At 43.2% G+C, this 22122-nt stretch overlaps 1 protein-coding gene across 1 annotated transcript; it reads left to right on the top strand.

Annotated features, from left to right (window-relative positions):
• The first annotated feature begins 363 nt into the window (after nucleotides 1-363).
• Nucleotides 364-21587, top strand: Sgpp1 (sphingosine-1-phosphate phosphatase 1). Its single transcript, XM_050153700.1, has 3 exons — nucleotides 364-1162; nucleotides 13743-13832; nucleotides 19040-21587. Exons 1-3 carry the CDS (start codon nucleotides 506-508, stop codon nucleotides 19589-19591), a joined length of 1299 nt encoding a protein of 432 aa, XP_050009657.1. The 5' UTR covers nucleotides 364-505; the 3' UTR covers nucleotides 19592-21587.
• The last annotated feature ends 535 nt before the right edge of the window (nucleotides 21588-22122 follow it).

The following is a 22122-nucleotide window of genomic DNA, read 5'->3' as shown; positions in this document are numbered from 1 at the left end:
CGTCCTGGAGATCTACCTCTTTCTCATCTTGCCGCTGGTCAATTGGCACGTGGCTTTCCAGACATCAACCATCCGAGACAACTCTGAAATTAGTTGCTAATTAATGATGTGAGTCGGACGATTCCGGTTGCTCGGCGGTTCTTTACCTCATCCATCACGCCCCAGTTGATTTCAGGCCAATAAAACCTGTGGCTCCTGGGTCACCAGCCCTGCCTAGGACCGCGCAGTGGGCCTCACGGCAGCACGCGGAGAACCCGGGCAGGAGACCCGGAGGCGTGGCTTCGGAGGAGAAGCTCCGGGCTGCGCGCGCTGCGCGGGCCTCAGTGAGCGCGCGGGGCGGAGAGCGCGCCAGGGGAGGGGCGCGCGGGGCGCAGGGCGCGCGCGGCGGCCGCTGCGGCCTGTTGGCGCGGTCGCCGGCAGCCTCGAGCGAGTCGAGCTAGGGACCGTGGCGGCAGTGACGGGCAGGGAGCGCGTGTCCGGATCCATTCCCTAGTGGCCCGCGATCATGTCCCTGGGGCAGCGGCTGGCCCTGCTGGCTGTCCGTCTGCAGGAGCCGCAGCGGGTGGCGAGCTTCCAGCGTCTGTGTGGGGTGGAGGCGCCCCTCGGCAGCCCCGCGGAGGGCGAGGATGCGGAGAACGAGGTTCGCGGGGCCGCGGGGAACCCTCGGCGACGGGGACAGCAGCCGGGCGCGGAGCGCAGCCCCGGCCCTGCCAAGCCCGACTGCTGCGGCGCCCCCAACGGCGTACGCAACGGGCTGGCTGCTGAGCCGGGCCCGGCCGGGCCCCGCCGCGCGGGCTCGCTGCGCCGCAACTCGCTGACGGGCGAGGAGGGCGAGCTGGTCAGGGTGAGCAACTGGCCGCTCTACTACCTGTTCAGCTTAGGCACCGAGCTGGGCAACGAGCTCTTCTACATCTTCTTCTTCCCCTTCTGGATCTGGAACCTCGATCCGTTCGTGGGCCGGAGGCTCGTGATCATCTGGGTGCTGGTCATGTACCTGGGCCAGTGCACCAAGGACATCATCCGCTGGCCGCGGCCGGCCTCGCCGCCGGTCGTCAAGCTGGAAATCTTCTACAACTCAGAGTACAGCATGCCCTCCACGCATGCCATGTCCGGCACCGCCATCCCCATCGCCATGGTTCTGCTCACCTACGGCCGCTGGCAGGTACGCTACGCCCCTTGGCTTTCTGCACTTGTTTTAAGTTGGCTCTTCCAGTCCTAAACCCCTACCCACGAGTTCGCACAGTACCCACAAACAGGCCCTGTCAGAGTTCTAGAAAATTAAGCGATGGAGGAAATCTTGGGATTTAACCACTAAACTGTATTAATACAGTTAAATACAGTTTCTTAGACACCCCCCACCCCAGGAAACACTTTCCGTGTCGTCGTGCAGCATTTCCGTCAGCTTGGTGTGAGTTTTTAAACTTAGTTCGACTCATGTGGAATGGTGATACTTTTTGCTTAAAATGAAACACTTGGTAACCAAGACCCAGCCTCACTGCGAAACATGGTTTCCGATGTGAAGTCGTTAACTTTCTTGCTAGACAGTGTTTTGGCAACGGTAGTGTAATTCTGACACAGGCACGTTCCAGCAGTCAAGCGCGAGGGTTAAAGAGAAGCCGAGAGGGAAGGGAGCAGAGTCTAGGTGAGTTCATTTTTAAAGGATTGGTTGTCGATTTGCTGGGAGACCGACTTCACTTCGCTCTCTGATCTGGAGAACCAGTTGTCAGTTGCTACAGTTTCTGTGGTGGTAACAGTAACCGCGCACCGGTTTGAAGGCGCAGGAGGGAGCTGAATCGGTATATGGCAGCGGGAGGAACTTGCAAGGAGTTTTTTTTAATGGTAGTCATTTTAATTTTCCTGCTTCCTTTGGCTTCCCCCATTTTGAGCTCCCTAGGGTGTGCAAATCATACTTGAACCTAAAATCTAATTATCTATTATCTTTCACATAGAAGCAAAATGTATTAGAATACTGGTCTTGCTTTATCTATCTTAAATTGTATGGTTTGTTAGTCTTTCGGACCAGTCTCTTAAGAATTACGTACATAGTTTTGGAGAATCTGAGGAAATTCATTTCCTCTTTTAACCTTTCAATGCACAAAATTGGGAAATGCCAACTGTCTTGTTAAACTCCACTATACTTAGCCCACATTGAGTTTCAGTATGGGTAAATCTTGCCTGTGAAATCCCCACCCCCTCTACCGCACAGTGCACATCTTTTATAGTAACAGAAAGCAGGCATGCGCCAGGGAGAATGACAGAATTGGGAGGAATACTAACATAGAAAGTTCTTTCCTATGTAACCCCTGGTGATACGCAGTTACATTTAGATTGCAAAGCAATGCTGCCTGTTGGGGTGAAAAAAAAATCTAAAAATTCCCAGCTGATGTCAATAGTCCAGAATGGGAGATTGTCAGTGTTTTCCAGACTGCTTACTGTGTGTGTGTGTGTGTGTGTGTGTGTGTGTGTGTGTGTGTGTATGTACGCCACTGTTTGTTCTAGTGCTCCGGGAACTTTCTGCCGCCTCCTCCCTGATTACTTTTGCTGCTAATACTGCCATCAGAGAGAGAGAATAGTTGTGTTTCATCTTCAGTTATTCAGGACACATGCTCACAGGAAGTCTGAAAATAGTGCTGCTGAATTGTTTATGGGGTGTAGCTATCAATATTCTAACATTTCAAGGCCATTTGAAAAATCAGGCTAAGCTTCTATCCTAGCATGTGTTTTTTAGGCAGGGTCTCACTGACTGGCCTGGAACTCACTATGTAGATAAGGCTGGCCTCAAACTCATAGAGCTCCTGCCTGTCTCTGTCTCCCTAGTGCAGGGATTACGCACAACCTACTGTATTTAATTCAACATTTGGATATCATGCAGGCTTTGAAATTGCAGCTGCACAAGGTGACAGATATCATCTAGTCTCAAACACAGCTCTAGGCCACCTCCATCCCACTATACGTATGTAGATTTGCCTAGTGTGAGCATTTCATGCTAGTGGAAACATGCACTATGTGGCCTGTTGTGGCTGGCTTTTTTTTTCACTTAGCATTTTTAAGATTCTTTTAACAGCTTCATACATGAGTACACATGTTTTTCAGTTCACCTCCCCAGGAACTTTATAAAGTTTCTATTATAGCGTGTATGTTTTTATTGTGTTTCATTTGATGCATGTATTGCCTTTACTTATTCTTCCATCATTTGCAGGCCATTCAGATTTGTTTGTTCACTGATTGATTGACTGATTGATTGTGTAGACTGGCTAGCCTGGAACTCAGTGTAAAGGAGGTCACTTTATACTATAATCTTATTAGCCACCCAAGTGCTTTGATTATAGACAAACGTGTCACTGTGCATGGGTGGGGTTATTTTTATTTTTAAAATTCTTTTTACGTGTGTGTATGTATACAAGTGTGTATGCAGGTGGCCATGGTGGTCAGAAAAGGGCATCAGATGTTCTGGAGTAGGAGTTGGGTTTCTGTGAACCATGATTAAGGTTCTGGGATCTAAACTCTGGCCCTCTGATAGGGCTCCTAACTGCTGAGCGCTATTTTTTGGTTGTTTTGAGGAATGCTGCTTCTAGTAAATTTATACAAGTTTTTGCGTGGATGTATATTTTCATTTCCTTGGTCTGTTTATTGGGGTTGTTGTGGTTTTAAGGTAGGATCTTGTTGTTTCTCAAGCTGACTCTGGACTAGACTTGAGCATCCTCAGTATCTGGGACACTGGGTACACGCCACTGTGCTTGGAGATTTACTCACTTATTATTATTATCACTATTATTATTATTTTCAGACAAGGTCTAGCAGTATAGCCCAGGCTGGCCTGGAACTCATGGCCTTACTATCTTAACCTGTTGGGTAAAGGCCCTCGCTGTTCCCAGGGCCCACATGGTAGAAGGGGAGAATCTCTGGTGGCAGGTTGCGCTCTAACCTCCATATATGCTTTCAGCACTGTCTCCCCCCATAGATAAACATAATAGAGAATGTTAAAAACTAAAATAATCATCATTATTGTTATTATTGGTAGTAGAAACTGAGCTATTTAATTTACCTTTCACTGGTTTTATTTGAGAAAGGAACCTGGTATAATTTCTTCCACATAGACAATTTACTGTGCTATTATTATCTGTTTTTGAATGGTTTATCTTGTTTTCACTTATCTGTATTGCCACATCATTCCTAATGAAGTTTTTTTGTTGTTTGTTTTTTTGTTTTGTTTTGTTTTTTAAGACAGGGTTTCTCTGTAGCTTTGGAGCCTGTCCTAGCTCTTGTAGATTAGGCTGGTCTCGAACTCATAGAGATCACCTGCCTCTGCCTCCCAATTGCTGGGATTAAAGGTGTGCGCCACCACCACCTGGCTAAGTAAAATATCTTCTCTATCTACCTACCTTTAAGTCTGTGTGGCTAATTTGAATCTTTGCTTTCCATTTATTTTGTTTGTTTCACGGTACTGAGTGTTGAAACCAGGACTTTTGGCTGGGTCTGTTTAGTGTTGCTTGTATATTTATGTTTTTAATTTTAAGGTCTAATCCTTTTTTGTTATGAGACAGGGTCTTGCTAAGTTGGCCAGGTTAGCCTTGAACTCACTTTGTACCCCAGGCTGGTTCCCAACTTGTAATCCTCCTGTCTCACCCTCCCAAGCAGCTGTGGTTACAAGTCAGTGCCATCATCCCCAACTCTCAGTGTATTTTTTAATATTTATTGAGCTCTACATTTTTCTCTGCTCACCTCCCTGCCTCCCCCCCTCCCCTCTTCAACCCTCCCCCAAGGTCTCCATGCTCTCAATTTACTCAGGGGATCTTGTCTTTTTATACTTTCTACTTTCCGTGTAGATTAGATCTATGTGAGTCTCTCTTAGTGTTTTCATTGTTGTCTAAGTTCTTTGGGATTGTGGTTTGTAGGCTGGCTTTCTTTATGTTTAAAAACTGCCTATGAGTGAGTACATGTGATACTTGTCTTTCTGTGTCTGGGTTACCTCACTCAAAATAATGTTTTCTAGCTCCATCTATTTTCCTGCAAAATTCAAGATGTTGTTATTTTTTTCTGCTGTGTAGTACTCCATTGTGTAAATGTACCACACTTTCCTTATCCATTCTTCCGTCAAAGGGCATTTAGGTTGTTTCCAGATTCTAACTATGACAAGCAATGCTGCTATGAACATGGTTGAGCACATGTTTTTGTGGCACAATTGAGCATCCTTGGGATATATACCCAAAAGTGGTATTCCGAGGTCTTGAGGAAGGTTGTTTCCTAATTTTCTGAGAAATCGCCACACTGACATCCAAAGAGGTTGTACCAGCTTGGATTCCCACCAGCAATGCAGAAGTGTTCCCCTTTCCCCGCAATCTCACCAGCATAAGTTGTCATCAGTGTTTTTGATCTTGACCATTCTTACAGGTGTAAGATGGAATCTCAGAGTTGTTTTGATTTGCATTTCTCTGGTGACTAAGGATGTTGAACATTTCCTAAGTGTCTTTCAGCCATTTTAGATCCCTCTGTTGAGAGTTCTCTGATTAGGTCTGTACTCCATTTTTTTTATTGGATTATATGATCTTTTGGTGTCCAATTTCTTGACCTCTTTATATATTTTGGAGATCAGACCTCTGTCTGATGTGGGGTTGGTGAAGATCTTTTCCCATTCTGTAGGCTGTCGTTTTGTCTTGTTGACTGTATCCTTTGTTTTACAGAAGCTTTTCAGTTTCAGGAGGTCCCATTCATTAATTGTTTCTCTCAGTGTCTGTGCTACTGGGGTTATATTTAGGAAGTGGTTCCCTGTGCCAATGCGTTCAAGTGTACTTCCCATTTTCTCTTCTATAAGGTTTAATGTGGCTGGCTTTATGTTGAGGTCTTTGATCCATCTGGACTTGAGTTTTGTGCATGGTGATAGATATGGGTCTATTTTCATTCTTCTACATGTTGATATCCAGTTATGCCAGCACCACTTGTTAAATATGCTTTCTTTTTTCCATTTGATATTTTTTGCTTCTTTATCAAAGATCAGGTGTTCGAAGTAGTATGTATTGATATCCAGGTCTTCTATTTGGTTCCATTGGTCCTCCTGTCTGTTCTTATGCCAATGCCAGGCTGTTTTCAGTACTGTAGCTCTGTAGTAGAGTTTGAAGTCAGGGATTGTGATGCCTCCAGAAGTTCTTTTATTGTACAGTCTCAGTGTATATTTTAAAGTCAACTCTTGAATTGCCACAGAAACCTTTTGAACTTTTTTGAAGTTTCATTGGGCTTGTAAGTTAAGTTGAAGTGTATTAATATGATAGCCTTACAATAGTGAATCTTCTGAGCTACAAATAAGGCAGATAGAATCATTATTTGTTTTCTTTAATAGTTCCCAAGGAAACTTCATAGTTTTCTTCATATAAACACTGAGGTTTATTTCTAGTTACTTCACATTTTTGTTACTATCATGAATGAAACAAAAATGCGCTGTGCATTGTACATTAGTCTCACCTATGATATCCTTGTTGATCTTTCCATTAATTCAATGATTTGTACAGAGATTCTCATGTGTTCATTACAGAGGAAATCATATCAACTGAGTGTTTTTCTTTCATTGCAATTATATATATTTATTTTCCTGTTGAAGAAAGAGCTTTACTCAAGATAATGCTTGATTCAACAAATAAAAACTTTTCAGTTTGTCCTAATTTCTTTTCTTTTCTTTTTTCCCTTTGGTTTTTTGAGACAGGGTTTCTCTGTAGCTTTGGAGCCTGTCCTGGAACTCACTTTATAGATCAGGCTGGCCTCAAACTCACAGAGATCTGCTTGCTTCTGCCTCCTAAGTGCCTGGATTAAAGGCCTGCGCCACCACCGCCAGGCTTAATTTGTCATAATTTCTATGCAGTATGTATGAATGTGAGAAAACAAATATGGTTGTTATACCAAGAGGATAGATTGGTATTTTGGGAAGAGTCTTCTGTCTCTAGCCCTGGGAAAGGTAGATCACTGGAGACAGGGAAAGCAGCTCTCAGAGAAAGCTGTTTCACCAGCTCGAGGAGAGGTGATGGGAATCTGTATGGTCTGTCCTCCCAGCAAACAGTGGCCTGCTGCCTTTGTTCTGTTTCATTGTGGCTTTGAGTGGTATTGAAGATTGAGGCCAGGGCCCCAAGTGCTAAGCATGAACTTTCTGCTGTACCCAGATCTGCTGTCTGTTTTTTTTTAATAGCCTGTGAAATATGAATGGATTTTTATGTGTTTAAAGAATTAAGGGACCAAAAGAATATTTTATGCCATGAAAATTGTATGAATCTCAAATTTTTCTTGTCTGTAGCTAAAACTTGTAGGAACTGGTCACATCCATTGTTGTTGTGGGAGTTTTTTTTTTTTTGTTGTTGTTCCTACTTGTGGTTGCTTCTTGATATAAAAATTCAATAGTTGTAACAAAATGGACTGTGTGGTCTATGAAGTATAAATGATAGACTTTGACCACTGGGCTATCTTGAATCTAATAAATTTGCTTCTGAGATAAGGTCTCACTGTGTAGCAATAACTGGCTTTGAATCTGATAGATTTTAAAAAGGTAGAATTGACAAGATTTGACGAATTGCCCAGATTTCCTATCTGAGAAGTATAATTTGTAAATAGGCTAAATAAATAAATAAATAGGCCCACAACAACAAACAGCAGAAGTGTCTTGTTTGTATTGAAAACGTGGGCTCACCAAGGAGCTGGTGCCTTTGCTATCTTTAAAACAGTTAGTTACCTGCAGTGACCAAGAGGCAGTTCTCTCCATCAGAGATGTGGACAGATTTGGTGCTAGCACATAACTGCCAAGTAGAATCATGCGACTGGAATATTATCCTGAAACAGGACACACAATGAGAATGCAGAGTCCCGCAAAATACTTCTTAAGATAACCAGTATTTAAGGACTCCGTAAAGTCTGTCTCAAATCTGGGTGCAAGGGCTGGAAAAAATGGCCCCCTAGTCAAGAGCTCATGCTTACTGCTCTTGCAGAGGACCCAACATTTCCCAGATCCTCCAATGGGTAATTCACAACCACCTGTAACTCCAGCTCCAGGGGATCTAACGCCCTCTTCTGGCTCAGGCAGACATGTAATTAAAAAATAAATCTTAAAAAATAAACACCCTGTCAGACACGATGACATAAGCAATAATCTCAACACTGAGAAGACAGGCAAGTAGATCTCTGGAACTCCCTGGCCAACCTGTAGCACCTTGGTGATTGACAGGCCACTGAGAGCCACATCTCAAGAAAATGTAGATAGTTCTGAAAAACAACATCCAAGGTTGTCTTCTGGGCCTCCACAGGCAGAGGCACATGCACACATACATGCAGAGAGAGAGAGAGACACACATCAACATTTAAAGACTAGATAAAGAAAAGAAGAATCTAAGTGGCCATCTGAGAGATAAGGAGATATCTTAGGGGTTGCAGAGGTGGCTCAGTGTCTAAGAGCACTTGCTGTCTAAACACAAAGACCACAGCTTGGATCCTAGCACTCACATCCTGATCATACCTGTAACCTCCAACTCCTGGTGGGAGCAGAGACAGGATCAGCAAGGCTTGTTGGCTTCCACCTTGGCTGAGAAAAATGAGAGACCCTGCCTCAAAGAATAGGCAGAGAGCCATGAGGATAATGACCGTCTTCTGCTCCCTGTAGTGCACTTGCCCCAACACAGACAAATTCTTCTCTCACATATAAAATGAGTAAAGTCTCTTTTAAAAAACATCTTAGAAATATCTAAGTTGAGTTAGGCATGGTGGAACACTGCTTTAATCCTAGCACTTGGAAGGTAGAAGCAAGCTGATCTCTGACTTTGAGGCCAGCCAAAGCTATATAGCTAGTTCCAGGCCAACCAGGGCTGGATAAGGGAGTCCCTTTCTCAAGAAAGAAAGGAAGAAAAGTATTGCAGTGTATGTAACTAGGTGTGTGCGTGCGTGTCTATGCAGGGTTCCCATGACAAATGCATCTGCACTAGGCTCAGCAAAAAAGAGGAAATTGATCTGTAGAATATCTGGTACATTTTGTGGAACCCAAGATCCAGGAAGTGCTGCTGGGCCACTTGAGGGGTTGGGGCCCCGGCTGTGGAACAAGACTGCCTCAGAGCCCATCTACACCTTCCTTCCTGCTCTTCTTTGCTCTTCTGTGCCTGGGCTTGCACACGGCTGCCTCAGCCAGCTCTCTGTTCTTTACAGCTTCTGTCAGATCAGAGACTGTCTTCAGCCTCCAGCTCCACCTGGTCAGGGCCAAGTGTCCACACCACACTCATATTGATGGTCAGAGGAGTGGTGTGAGCGTGCCCCTAGGGCCACACTGTGGGTGTGCACGGCACAGTTGGATGAGACGGTACCGTTGCGAGAATATACCACAGACAAAGCCAGAATTGAAAGTAAGAGCATGTGTTCTGAAGGAGCCATGGTGCTGGCCCATTCAGCACAGCACTGAAACTCACAGGCTGGCAAGACTAAGAAAAGATGGCTGACTGCTGACATGCCTGTTTCCTTGGATGTGGAAATGGTTGGGACCATACTGTATAGCAAGTTCATTGTTCCGTGTTTAATATCATTACGACTATGTTGCATGTCGTGCTTACTGCTTTTGTCTAATATTATGTGTGATGCTCAGTTTCATGTGTCATTTTTGCTACGCCACTGTGTATGGATTTTTCACCAGTGATTTGAATGTTTCTGTAAAGATATTTTAGGTAAAATTAACATTTTTATTTGCAGTAAATTTTCACTAAAGCAGGTTACTTTTTATTATTATTGGTTATATTTTCTGACAAAGCTCACTTTGTAGCCCAGGCTAACCTCAGGTTTACAGAAACCCACCTGCTTTCTGAGAGCTAGGATTAAAGGTGGGCATCACATGCCAAGCTTCAGATTACATTTTACAGTCGGGCTGGCAAAAGACTGGCTTTAAATTCTTATTTTATTTATTGTGGTTTTTTTTTTAATAGGGCTTCTCTGTGTAAACAGTCTAGTCTGGCCTGGCATTCACCTTGTAGACCAGACTGCAGACTGGCCTTGACCTTTACAACTCACAAAGATTCCCCTGCCTCTGCTTTCCAAATGCTGGGGTCAAAGGTGTGTACCACCACTGCTTGGGTATTTATTGTTGTTGTTCTTATTTTTTAAGACTGTGTTTCTTGCTGGGCAGTGGTGGCACACACCTTTAATCCCAGCACTTGGAAGGAGGCAGATGGATCTCTATGAGTTTGAGGCCAGCCTGATCTACAAGAGCTAGTTCCAGGATAGGACAGGCTCCAAAGCTACACAGAGAAACCCTGTCTCGAAAAAACAAAACAAAACAAAACAAAACAAAAAAAAGACTGTTTCTCTGTGTAGCCCTGGCTATCCTGGATAGATCTCTATAGATCAGGCTGGCTTCAAACACAAAGATCTGCCTGCCTCTGCCTCTTGAGTGCTAGGATTAAAGGTATGCACCACCACTGCCTGACTTATTTATTATTACTATTATTATATTATTATTTATTATTGTTTTATTGTGATGCTTTTTTGAGGCAGGGTCTTTCTACATACTTTGACGGTCTTGATATTCACTATGTAGAACAAACTGGCCTTGAACTCACAGAGATCCGATGGCCTTTGTCTCCTAAGTGCCAATACACCTAGCTAAAATTTTTAGCATATATTTGTTTGATTGTTGTGTGTGTTTGTGTGTGTTAGTCTGTTCATGTGTGTCTGTGGGAATCAGAACAACTTGGTGTGGGGGTCAGTTCTCTCCACCTGTGCATTCCAGGTCTTGAACTCAGGAAGTCAGCCTTGCCCTATGAGAGAGAATTTGCTACCAGATTCCTTCAGGTTTGAGCCACCTCTCAGTTCCTCAGACCCCCAGCCCATGGGTTTGGAGTGTGTGAGCCTCCGCAGTGGCTTGAACTAGCTCCTTGGCGTACATTTCTTTCTAGATATAATGTGCAGACATGCTCTGTAGGCTATTTATTTCTCTGGAGAACCATGGCCGAAGCATGTCATAAAACTTTAATTTTATTTCATTTAATTCCTACACAGTACTGTAGAATGAACCAGGCCTCACATGTGCTAGGCAAGTGCTCTACCACTGAGGTACCTAATGGCCTTTTGTTGTTGTTGTCTTTCCTTTTTAGTTTAAGATTTTTTTTCTTGCTGACTTACTCAGTAGACCAGACTTGTTTTGACTGTACAAACCTCTTGCACTGACTTCCCAAGGGAAATTTTTTTATATTCCTGAAAGATGGTTTTTATACTGGAGGTGTATTACTGTGCTAAATATTAGTTACCTCCATTTAGATAGGAGGAGCCTGAGATGGAAGGGTATTATGTGGCTACCCCAAGGTCCCACAGCTGAAGATACAGACACAGTCAGCCTAGCTTGCAGGCCTGTAAAAAGCCCTTGTCTATCAGTCAGGTAGACAGCCCCGTCTTCTCCAGGCCAGCTCTCTCACCTGGGCAGGTAAGGACGTGTAAGATGGTCGCTGCACCCAGGAAGAGACAAATTCAGAAGCACTCCTCTGCCACATGGACTGGAGAACCCAGAAGCCTGTGTCAGGAAGAAAAAGAAAATGCAGTGTTTACTTGGGAGGAGGAGACAGTCCTGCCTGGGCCGTCCAGTAAGCAGCTGGTGTGCCTTCCAAGCTAGGGTTCTCTGGGATCCTCTGTGGCTTTGCTGAGGCTCCTTTGTCTCTTCCAATGTGGTTTAAGTTGGTTTTCCACGTTCACATTTGAGACTTGCAATGGATACATTTGGTAAATGGCAGGCAGTAGCCTGTGTCCGTGACCAGTGAGTGCTGGAGACGCTGTTCCACATACAGAGATAATGAGCCCTCTGTGTCCACCAACTCCGCAGCATTGGCTGGTGTAAGTCATCTCGTGACAGTTTGGCGATGTGAATCCTTACCCACATTTCTGTCCGTAGCGTAGACTCCTAGAGTTGCTCAGTCGCTGCATATGAACGTGTATATTGTGTATGGTCTCACGTCCTGACATGCTTTCCACAGACTACAGCTTTCGTTTCTTTAGCAGGATACAAGAACAAGAGAAATGTGTCCTTAATGAGCCACCATTGCCCTGTTCTGTGATAGGCTGTGTATTTGCTAAAATTCAAAACTGATATTTTTCTTGCTGTCTGTTTTTGCCCCATACTGCAATTACTCTGGACAAATTAAATTGCACTTAAAAGGGTCGAGTGTAATTCATCGATAGAGAGCTCCCTGGCACTCAGCCATCGGTTCAATCCCTGGTGTCTCAAAAAAAAAGAATTATTTTTAGAGACAGGTTTTGAAATGGCTTTAATTGCAAGCCATTTTATTGGCTCTTTTCGCTCCCTCCCACAGAAGGCGCCGCAGTATAGCAGACAGATCTGATCATATGTGATAAGTAGTCAGGAAAGTGTGCCAGGCTGAATAAAACCATTTTGTAGAATAACTGAAGGAAGTGTTATCAAGGCCGTGCAGTGAACAGGCTAGCGGGGCTGTGAGATGAGAAGGAGCTAAGCCGAGAAGTACCTAAGCCGTGCTAGCGGCCGACACCCCAATCCCAGCACTCGTTATTAGTCCCTACACAGTGAGTGAGTGAGACTGGCCTGGACTAAATGCAACCCTGTCTCAAGAAAACAAAACCAATGAGCCAGAAAGTGCATCTGGGAGAGCGAGGTGTGGCACATGCCCTGGCCTGGGCAAGGCCGTGGGTCCATCCCTAGCACCATAAGAAAAATCACTTAGGGTATCATAGAATTTGTTGGGCATCCATTTGTGTGCACTTGGAAGTGATATAAAGTGCTCCTGACGTACTTTTGTCCTCTCCACCCCCCCCCCCNCCCCCCCCCCCCCCCCCCCCCCCCGCCACCCTGTTTAAAGACAGGATCTCACTGTGTAGCCCAGGCTGACTTCAGACTTCAGCAATCCTCCTGCCTCAGCCTTTTGAGCACTCAACCTGTTTGCATTCTACTTCAACACCTACTGATTGTCTTCAGTTTTATTTTAGGAATTTGATTCATCAGGCACACCCCACCCAAATATGCGCTGCCCAGGTTAACTGTGCCCCCATCATCCTGTTTTCCTTCCCTCTAGCCTCGGGAGCACTGCCAGCTCTTCCCACAGATGCCGCCAATTCCAAGAGCATCCTGCTTGTACGATAGCCCTGGCTGACCCGCAATCACTATGTAGACCAGGTTGGCCTCAAACTCAAAGTGATCCTTTTGCCTCTGCCTCCCTGCTGCTAAAATTACAGGCATGTTTCACCATGCTTGGTTCCCACAAAATTTGTCTCAATGGGATTGCCATTTGAAATTTAATGGAGAGCGCAGAAGTAGAAAATTAATTACAAAGTGTTCTTCCTCCGATGGGAGGGAAAACATCATACTGCGGATTGCTAATGGCAGCCACTCCTGGGTGGGAGAGACCGAGAGTGCGGTCTTCCTCCCCGGGAAGTCAGAGTGCTTAGTAGACTGGATTCGGGCGGTGTTCAGAGCTCCTGCACCTTGGCCATCGTGTCTCCCACTGTTTTCCTGGAGCATGGGCAGCTACCAGGTCTGGACAGTCAACCAGAACTGCTTTTTCACTTCCCACAAAGGGGGATGAAGCAACAGGAGCCGTCATTGACTAAGTCAGCCTTGCAAAAGCATTTTGTTAACGTCTGTTGTGTGCCAGGCCTAGTTAGGCACTGGGAAGGTAGAGGGGAGTAGAAAGCCTACAGTTATTGATAGGGTGTTATAGCAAGGTGATGTTTTTATTTGTTTGTATCTGTCTAACTTGGTTTCATTCTCTCTCCTTTAGTACCCTCTTATGTATGGGCTGATTCTCATTCCCTGCTGGAGTTCTCTGGTTTGCCTCAGTAGAATCTACATGGGGATGCATTCCATCCTGGTAAGAAAAGAGGGCGTCGTCCTTAAATAGTTCTTTGTTTCTGGCACTGGTAGAAACTTTACAAACTTAAGTCACGTGGTTATATGATCTGTTGTCCTACAAAGGAACACAAAAGCAAAAGTAGCTTGGCAAGGCGATTTCTTTTTGTAGAAAGGGTGCCACAGAACTCAAACCATCTGCTGAGTTCACTTGGGTTTTATTCTGACACAGGTGGTGACTGGTTTCCCCACTAGCTGGGCACAATCTGTTTTTCTGGATGGGCTAGTCTTCAAACTGACTCAAAGAAAAAGAAGGAAATGGGTGACAGGGTCAGCCCCTTCAGGCCATCAAGTTCCAGGAATTGGGGGGGGGGGGACTTTGTGTAAACAAGAATCACTGGGTGTGGGAGATTATAAGATTTACAGGAAATTTTTACAAGGAGAGGGAGATTAGTGGAACATTGGCTCTTGATGACCAAGCTACTTTTGATAGATAGGCAGGGAAAAACATTTCTCACAAAGCCGGAATGAGAAAATACAGTTTGTAAGTAGTCCTCATGTTGTAAGACTACCGCCATAATGACCTGTGGCGTGCTAATATTTTGACCCTGTGGTTCTCGTCACCCTCCAATGCTGAGAGTGCTTCAGAAGCTCCAGGAATGCCTCTCCTCTCTTGCCTGGTTCACTGTACCCTGCAGCTGGTTCCCATAGCCTTCTTACCTTTCCCTTCTCCTCAAAGTACTCAGCTGCATCTTCTCACTGGGATTGCTTCTACCTTCCTGTCACCCAGCCCACAGTGGCCTGTCTGTTCTCCACGCTCAGCATCCCATAAGAGTCTAGGATTCATTGCATGTTAGCTTGTAAACGGAGGACCAAAAAAGATGGCAAAACTGAACTAATTTATGGAATCCTAAATTTTCTGATGGGTTATACTGAATTTTGTTGCTATTGTTGTTATTATTTTTATAATGTTTTGTTTTAGGGGTCTACTTGGTGTTGTGAGCTTTGGAGAGCTGGGCCTAAAAAATGAGGCAGACTACCTGGGGTGGGGTATGGTGGTACATGCCTTTAATCCCAGCACTTGGAAAGAAAGGCAGGTGGGACCTCTGAGTTCCTGGCCAGCCTGATCTACAAAGAGAATTCCAGGACAGCCAGCGCTGTTACACGGAGAAAGGCTATCTGAAGAAAACAAAAACAAAAGCAAAAAAGAGACAAAGTAAAGTCTCATGCATCCCAACTTTATTCAGAGAGAGCATCAGAGGATTAGGAAAAGTCACTTGAGCTTGCGTAAATTCAAGCTGTCTGTAATCACAAGGACAAGCGTGGAGGCATATGAATACCAACAGCTGAAGTAAACTCCCTCCCATAGGCTACACCTGGGAGGAGCACGAACACACATTCCAAGGACAGTTCGGTGTTTTGAAGAAACTGAGGTCACAAGACTCTTGTTTTCTCACAAGCACTCAGAATTCTCACGTTGTTGGACTGTGTCTGACAACGTTCTACCCGTAGGACATCTCACTAGCTTATTTCGTGGCTGTAGGGATGTTGGTATTCTCACCACTCTACCTGGTTTATAATCAGACCACACTTTTTTGTTTGTTTCGGTTTTTTGTTTTGTTTTGTTTTTTAAGACAGGGTTTCTTAGCCAGGAGTAGAGGCAGGCAGATCTCCATGAGTTCTAGGCCAGCCAGGTCTACACGAGCTAATGCCAGGACAGGCTCCAAAGCTACAGAGAAACCCTGTCTCGAAACAACAACAACAACAAAAAGACAGGATTTCTTTGTGTATATTTCTTAGAGAAAATGTGCTTTCATTTTTAAATTCAGTATCATTCCAAGAGAAATAAGAATCTTATTATTGAATATATGATCTCAAAACTACTGTTCTTTACAAAATGAAAAGATAGCCATGCATAATACATCTTTAATCGTAGAGCTCAAGAGTAAGAGAGAGGAAGAGACAGTAAGATCTCTGAGTTTGAGGCCATTCCTGGGTCTCCATTGTGAATTAAAGGTCAACCAGGGCTATATGAGAAGACTCAAAAAAAAAAAAAAAAGTTTAGTGATTGATGCAATATTTCTGCCGAGTTCAGTTTACTCTTTATATACTTTATATATAGATTATATCTACTCTTGAATCATCTGGAGTTAAAACAATGTGGCCATCAGTTCTTTTAAGATTTATTTTATTTTTTAATTATGTGGGAAGGGTATGTGCGTGCATATGACTGCAAGAGCCTGCAGAGACCAGAGATCCCTGGAGCTGGAGTTGCAGGCAGTTATGAGCCGCCCAAGGGCTAGGAACTGAACCTGGGCCCTCTGCAAGAACAGTATTCTCTTGACCACTGAGCCATCTCCACTTCTCAATTCGTGAATTTTGATTTTACTTTATTTTGTTTTTATTTATTTCAGTAACAAGGATTAAACCTAAGAACTTCACATGTAACCAGGCTAGTAGCTACACGCTAAGACTTTTTGAGACAGCTGTCAGACTGGTTGCCAGGCTGACCTTGAACTTCTTCTTGAATTGGCCTTGAACAGTCAGTCCTGCCTTAGCTTCCTTAGTCCACCCAAGCAGTTGGAATTGTTTTCCTGTACTACTGTGCCAGGCAACCCTAATTGTTTAATTGTTCAGTGATTAGTTTGCCCCCAAAGAATATATAATTTGTCTTATTCAAAATAGCTTCAGGGATGCCAGGAGGTAGTGATGCACACCTTTAATCCCAGTACTTGGGAGACAGAGGCAGGTGGATCTCTGTACGTTTGCGGCCAGCCTGGTCTACAGAGCGAGTTCCAGGACAGCCAGGACTGTTGTACAGAGAAACCTTAACTTGAAAAACAGAGAGAGAGAGAGAGAGAGAGAGAGAGAGAGAGAGAGAGAGAGAGAGAGAGAGAGAGAGAGAATAGCTCGAGGTGAGGGCGAGCTGGGTCGATGACTCTGACTCTGGGTGCAGGCACTTGCAGAGGGCTGTTATTCAATCCCAGCACCCACTATCCACCCACAACGGCCTGTAACTCCAGTTCCACACGATCTGTTGCCCTCTAATGATCTCCAAGGGCTCCTGCATGCATGCGGCACATGGACTCATACAAACATACACATACATACATATAAATAGGAATAGCTTCAAGGGCCAGCAAGATGGCCCAGTGGGTAAAGGCACTGAAGGCATATACCACCATGGCTGGCATCTTTCCTTCTTAAGGATACATCAGGCACAACTTTCAAGTATTGCAAATAATAATTTCATGCAGTACTATAGCTGTCATTACCAGGCAATGATACTTTGCTTATTTGTGTTTCAGCAGTTGATCTTTTAAAAGATTTATTTATTTATTTATTATGTATACTGTGTTCTGTCTGCATGTATGCCTGCAGGTCAGAAGGGGGCACCAGATCTCACTACAGACGGTTGTGAGCCACCATGTAGGTGCTTGGAATTGAACTCAGGACCTCCATAAGAGCAGTCAGTGCTCTTAACTGCTGAGCCATCTCTCCAGCCCGATATTTTGTATTTGAGAGAAGGTTCCATGTAGCTTAAGTTGGTTTTGACCCACGAGGCTCCTGCCTCTGCCTGCTGGAATTATAGACATATCTCCTGTGCCTGGCCCAGTTTTTTTTTTTTTTTTTTTTTTTTTGGTTTTTCGAGACAGGGTTTCTCTGTGGTTTTGGAGCCTGTCCTGGAACTAGCTCTTGTAGACCAGGCTGGTCTCGAACTCACAGAGATCCGCCTGCCTCTGCCTCCCGAGTGCTGGGATTAAAGGCGTGCGCCACCACGGCCCGGCCTGGCCCAGTTTTGTAACATTGTGAATCTGATAATATTCCTTCAATTTGTACTTTTCATATCTTTCAATGTTTAAAATATTTCCATGTATTTTGAATTATTTTGTATAACAGTTGGTGTCTTTACTGTTGACTATGAAACTAGTATGGACCATAGGTAGAGTGTCTCCCACAGACTGTCCCAGATACTCAGACAACACTAAGCTGCTGTCTTCATTAGCATTAAGGGCAATCATAATATGCTCTAATAATTTATAAGAAATATTTCATTCAGCATCTGGCATACTTTGTTATCAGTATGAGTCAAAGAGCAAATACTTTTTTGGTTTTTCAAAACAGGGTTTCTCGGTAGCTCTGGAGCTAGTCCTGGAAGACTCTGTTTTAGGAAATTGAAATTTGAAAGCTATGTCTAGTAATGACTGAAAAAATAGATATACTAACCTGTACTCTTTTGAGAACTAGGAAAAACAGAAAAGTGCATATACTTTTAAAAGTACAAAATACTTTAAAGCAAAGTATTTGCAGCCAAGCAGTGGTGGTACACGTATTTAATCCCAGCACTCTGGAGGCAGAGGCAGGCAGATCTCGTGAGTTTGAGGTCAGCCTGGTCTACAGAGTCTTGCTGTGGTGTTCTGGGTGGCCTAGAATTTTCTATGTAACCTAGTCTCCAACTCTGTTTAAAAAAAATAAAAACACACACACAAAAACCATTAGAAGACAGAAGACTTTGATTCTAGGCTTAGTATCACTTATAGCCATCTAAAACTATAATATTTATGTTTTCTTACCAATATTGCTATTTCAGTCTTTCCCCCAAAACATAAGCTTCATGACAGCACACAATATCATTTCTTTGAGTAATAAAGTCTTTCTTCTGCATGGAAAATCACGGTAGCAAACATATTGTTCAGAGTCTGACTGTGAATGTACATACATTGTACCTGTAGTTAACGGAAGAATAGAACTAGGAAAAAAACATCTTTTATTAATAAGTCTTTTTCATTCACCAGGCTGTGCTGGGTGCATGTCTTTAATACCAGCACCCGGGAGGCAGGCAGCAGATCTCAGAGTTTGAGGCCAGCCTGGTGTATAGGCTAAGTTCCAGGACAGCCTGGGCTACATAGAGAAACCCTGTCTTAAAAAACAAACAAACAAATATAACCCTTTTTATCATTAAAACAATTTTAGTGCAATATTTTTAAACTATTATCTATCTATTTATATTTAGACAGGGTTTGAACCTCTGATCTCCTGCATCTACGTTCCTAGTGCTAGGGTTATGGGTATGCACTACTATGCCTGATTTTTGCGGAGCTAGGCACTCTTCCCACTGGGCTACATCCCAGCCCAAGTACCAGTACTATCCTGTGGTCGGTTTGTAAGGTTCATTTTAAAGTTAAACACCAAAATAGCATTATACTAATGTACTGTTATCTTTTTTAGGATGTTATTGCTGGGTTCCTGTATACCCTTTTAATCTTAGCTATCTTCTACCCATTTGTGGACCTGATTGACAACTTCAACCAAACTTACAAATATGCTCCGTTCATCATCATCGGGCTTCACTTGGCTTTGGGCATCTTCTCTTTCACTCTGGACACCTGGAGCACATCCCGAGGAGACACAGCAGAGATTTTGGGAAGTGGTGCTGGAATTGCATGTGGCTCTCATGCTACTTATAACCTGGGTCTATTATTAGACCCTCCTCTACACACATTACCTTTAGCCAGCCCCCCGCTTACTGTAACTCTGTTTGGAAAAGCCATATTACGGGTCGTCATAGGAATGATAACTGTGCTGATCGTGAGAGATATAATGAAGAAGATCACCATTCCTTTAGCCTGTAAGCTCTCCAGTATTCCGTGTGATGACCTCCGCCAGGCGAGGCAGCACATGGAAGTGGAACTGCCGTATCGGTATATTACCTATGGGATGGTTGGGTTCTCCATCACATTCTTGGTTCCCTACATATTTTCCTTTATTGGTATCTCTTGATGGAGAAATATTGTTTATTATAAGAAAGGAGGCTACCAGTTATATTTAAAACTATTCTCCAGGTAAAACTCGGATCAGAGGTTTTTGCAAGAATTTAACTTAAGTAAGTTCTGCAGCCAGTGCATTTTATCGTTGCACTCCAGATGTTTTAGGTGGGCTGAGCTCTTTCAGTACTGAGAAGTGATGTGCCCATTTAGAATGTTCACAAAATGTTCGGAGAGTTCTGTGCTGTTACAAATTGTAGTTATATATAATATATATCAAGGTATGCAGTGTGCAAGTGTGTATCTAGTATATATTATATATATATTTACCTAAGAACTGTGGGGTGTATTGAAAAATCAATAACAATATGCAGTTGTTCCCACATTTTTGGAATTAATGTAGGCATGTTGTTATTAACAAATAGGTTTAACATTTATTTCCTATGGGAGCCATTTCCTAGTTGAATTGATAATTACAGAATCCATACGCTACCACATACTGGTTCACTGCCTCTTTACACTGCCATCCCCTTTCCTGTTATCCATGACCTTGATCATGGGAGGCATTTTTAATGGACCAAGTTTTCAGGAAATTTTGTTTTGTGAATTTCTCTCCTCCTCCTCCTCCTCCTCCTCCTCCTCCTCCTCCTTCTTCTTTTGTTTGGTTTTGTTTCTCAAGACAAGGTTTCTCTGTAGCTTTGGAGCCTGTCATGGAACTCACTCTGTAGACCAGGCTGGCCTCAAAATTTTCTTTCTTTCTTTCTTTCTTTCTTTCTTTCTTTCTTTCTTTCTTTCTTTTTTTTTTTTAAAGTTCTGTACACTGTGTTGAATGTACATTTTTTTCCCTTGACTGTTTTGGTCATCAGCAATGATTCAGGTACTGATTTTGATTGCTTGCTAACTGTGCCTTTCTTTTGCTGAGTTAAGAGACACCATGTATACTGTGATGTAAAAGTGAGACTCAATTGTATCTTAAGCTACTTAATCAGGCAAATACTTTAAAAATATATATCAAACTAACAGAGATAGGAGCAAATGACCTGTAACTCTTTAGTCTTTTTTAAGGAAGAAATGCGGAATAGCTAAATTTTCTCACTAATTTATTGGAAAGCTAAATGGATAAGTATATCCATTTTTGTAGGTATTTTTCTGTGTGTTGCAAGTTATAGGAACAATATATATCTTATGTACATCGTCTTGATTGTTTATAGAACAGGTAAATATTTCCAGAGTGAGTGGGAATATAACTGAAATTTATAGATGAGACAATGTACACCCTTTCTATATTAAAAAGCCATTTTTCTAAATTATTTGAGAAAGATTGCATTTCCCACTGGTAACTTTGAATACCCACTCTTTGGCAACCTAAGGTAGATTATAAAATTCAAACGTGAAGTCCCAGTAGTTTAGACTCTTTTCCCAATGTATTATTTTTACAGTGGGAAATTATAGTGTGGTAGTAAACTATTTTTTTCTGTCTGCCTTTATATTCTGAAGTGTGATTGTAATTAGGTTAACATTGCATTTATTTATAGTGAGCTTTTCATAAAGAAGAGAATAACTTCCCATAGAAATGAGCATCAGGTATGGAGCTAATGACTTTAGTGCACTATCTCTGATTATTCAGAAGGAAAATGTTTCTATTTTGGACAACATAAGCATTTGAGCTCATATTTTTATAATCCTGATGAAAATTTAGGGGCCTGGTAATTTTTGCCCAAATGGAATCTGATCAACTTAAGCTAGTAACTGCAGGCCCTTCGGCTAGCAGGAGAAGAAAGTGAATACTTAGGAAGCTATCGGTACGCTGGGAGCTGGAAGGTGCGAGGTGTGCTTAGCACACTGAATCATAAGGAAGACCCCATGCTTTGGGTCTGTTAACCTATTAATTTTTTCTGTGTAGCTTAAAAAGAACTTAAAAATATTCTATTTCCTTGTGTTTTATTATTTTTTTGTTTGATGACAGTTCTATGCTAAATGTATTTTAAAATAAAAGCCAAATTCAAGATCAAAAGGACCTCCGTTTTGTTTGTCTCTTATATACCTGTCTGTTTTTTGGGGGGCAGAGGACAGTGTGGTTTGAGACAGGGTTTCTCTGTGTAGCCGTGCCTGTCCTGGAACTCACTCTGTAAAACAGACTGGCCTCGAACTCAGAGGTCTGCCTCTGCCTCCCGCGTGCTGGGATTAAAGGCGTGCACCACTGCTGCCTGGTGATTTCATTACCTGGTAAGATTTTAATATTTCCAGGTTTTCATCCCAGCAGCTTTTCCTCTAAAGGATTTTTTTTTCAAACAAATGAATTCTGTTGTTTTTAGACAAACGACAGTGAAGACATTCTTAAGAGTCAAGCTTTCCCTTAAATGTATGATCCATTATGTTTTTGAGGCAGTCTTAAGTATCCAGGTTAGCCTTGAACTGCTGCTTCTGCCTCTACTTCCCAAGCCACCAGAACCGCAGGCTATGCCACCATACTTGACTTTGCTCTGCGTTATTAAGCTTGTCAAAACTCTACAGCTCTTGTGAGGAAACATGTCTTCCTTGTAAAAA

Source organism: Alexandromys fortis, unplaced genomic scaffold (genome assembly GCF_014885135.2).
Source record: "Alexandromys fortis isolate MF-2015 unplaced genomic scaffold, M_Fortis_MF-2015_v1.1 scaffold_82, whole genome shotgun sequence".
In the NCBI taxonomy this organism is placed as follows: Eukaryota; Metazoa; Chordata; class Mammalia; order Rodentia; family Cricetidae; genus Alexandromys; species Alexandromys fortis.
The sequence above is the reverse complement of the archived record's forward strand: the minus strand, read 5'-3'. Positions and strand labels throughout refer to the sequence as shown.

Coding starts and splice junctions, on each gene's coding strand:
- Sgpp1 (XM_050153700.1), top strand. CDS start 506: ATGTCCCTGGGGCAGCGGCTGGCCCTGCTGGCTGTCCGTCTGCAGGAG. Junction 1,163..13,742: donor TCACCTACGGCCGCTGGCAG/GTACGCTACGCC, acceptor TCTCTCCTTTAG/TACCCTCTTATGTATGGGCT. Junction 13,833..19,039: donor TGGGGATGCATTCCATCCTG/GTAAGAAAAGAG, acceptor TATCTTTTTTAG/GATGTTATTGCTGGGTTCCT.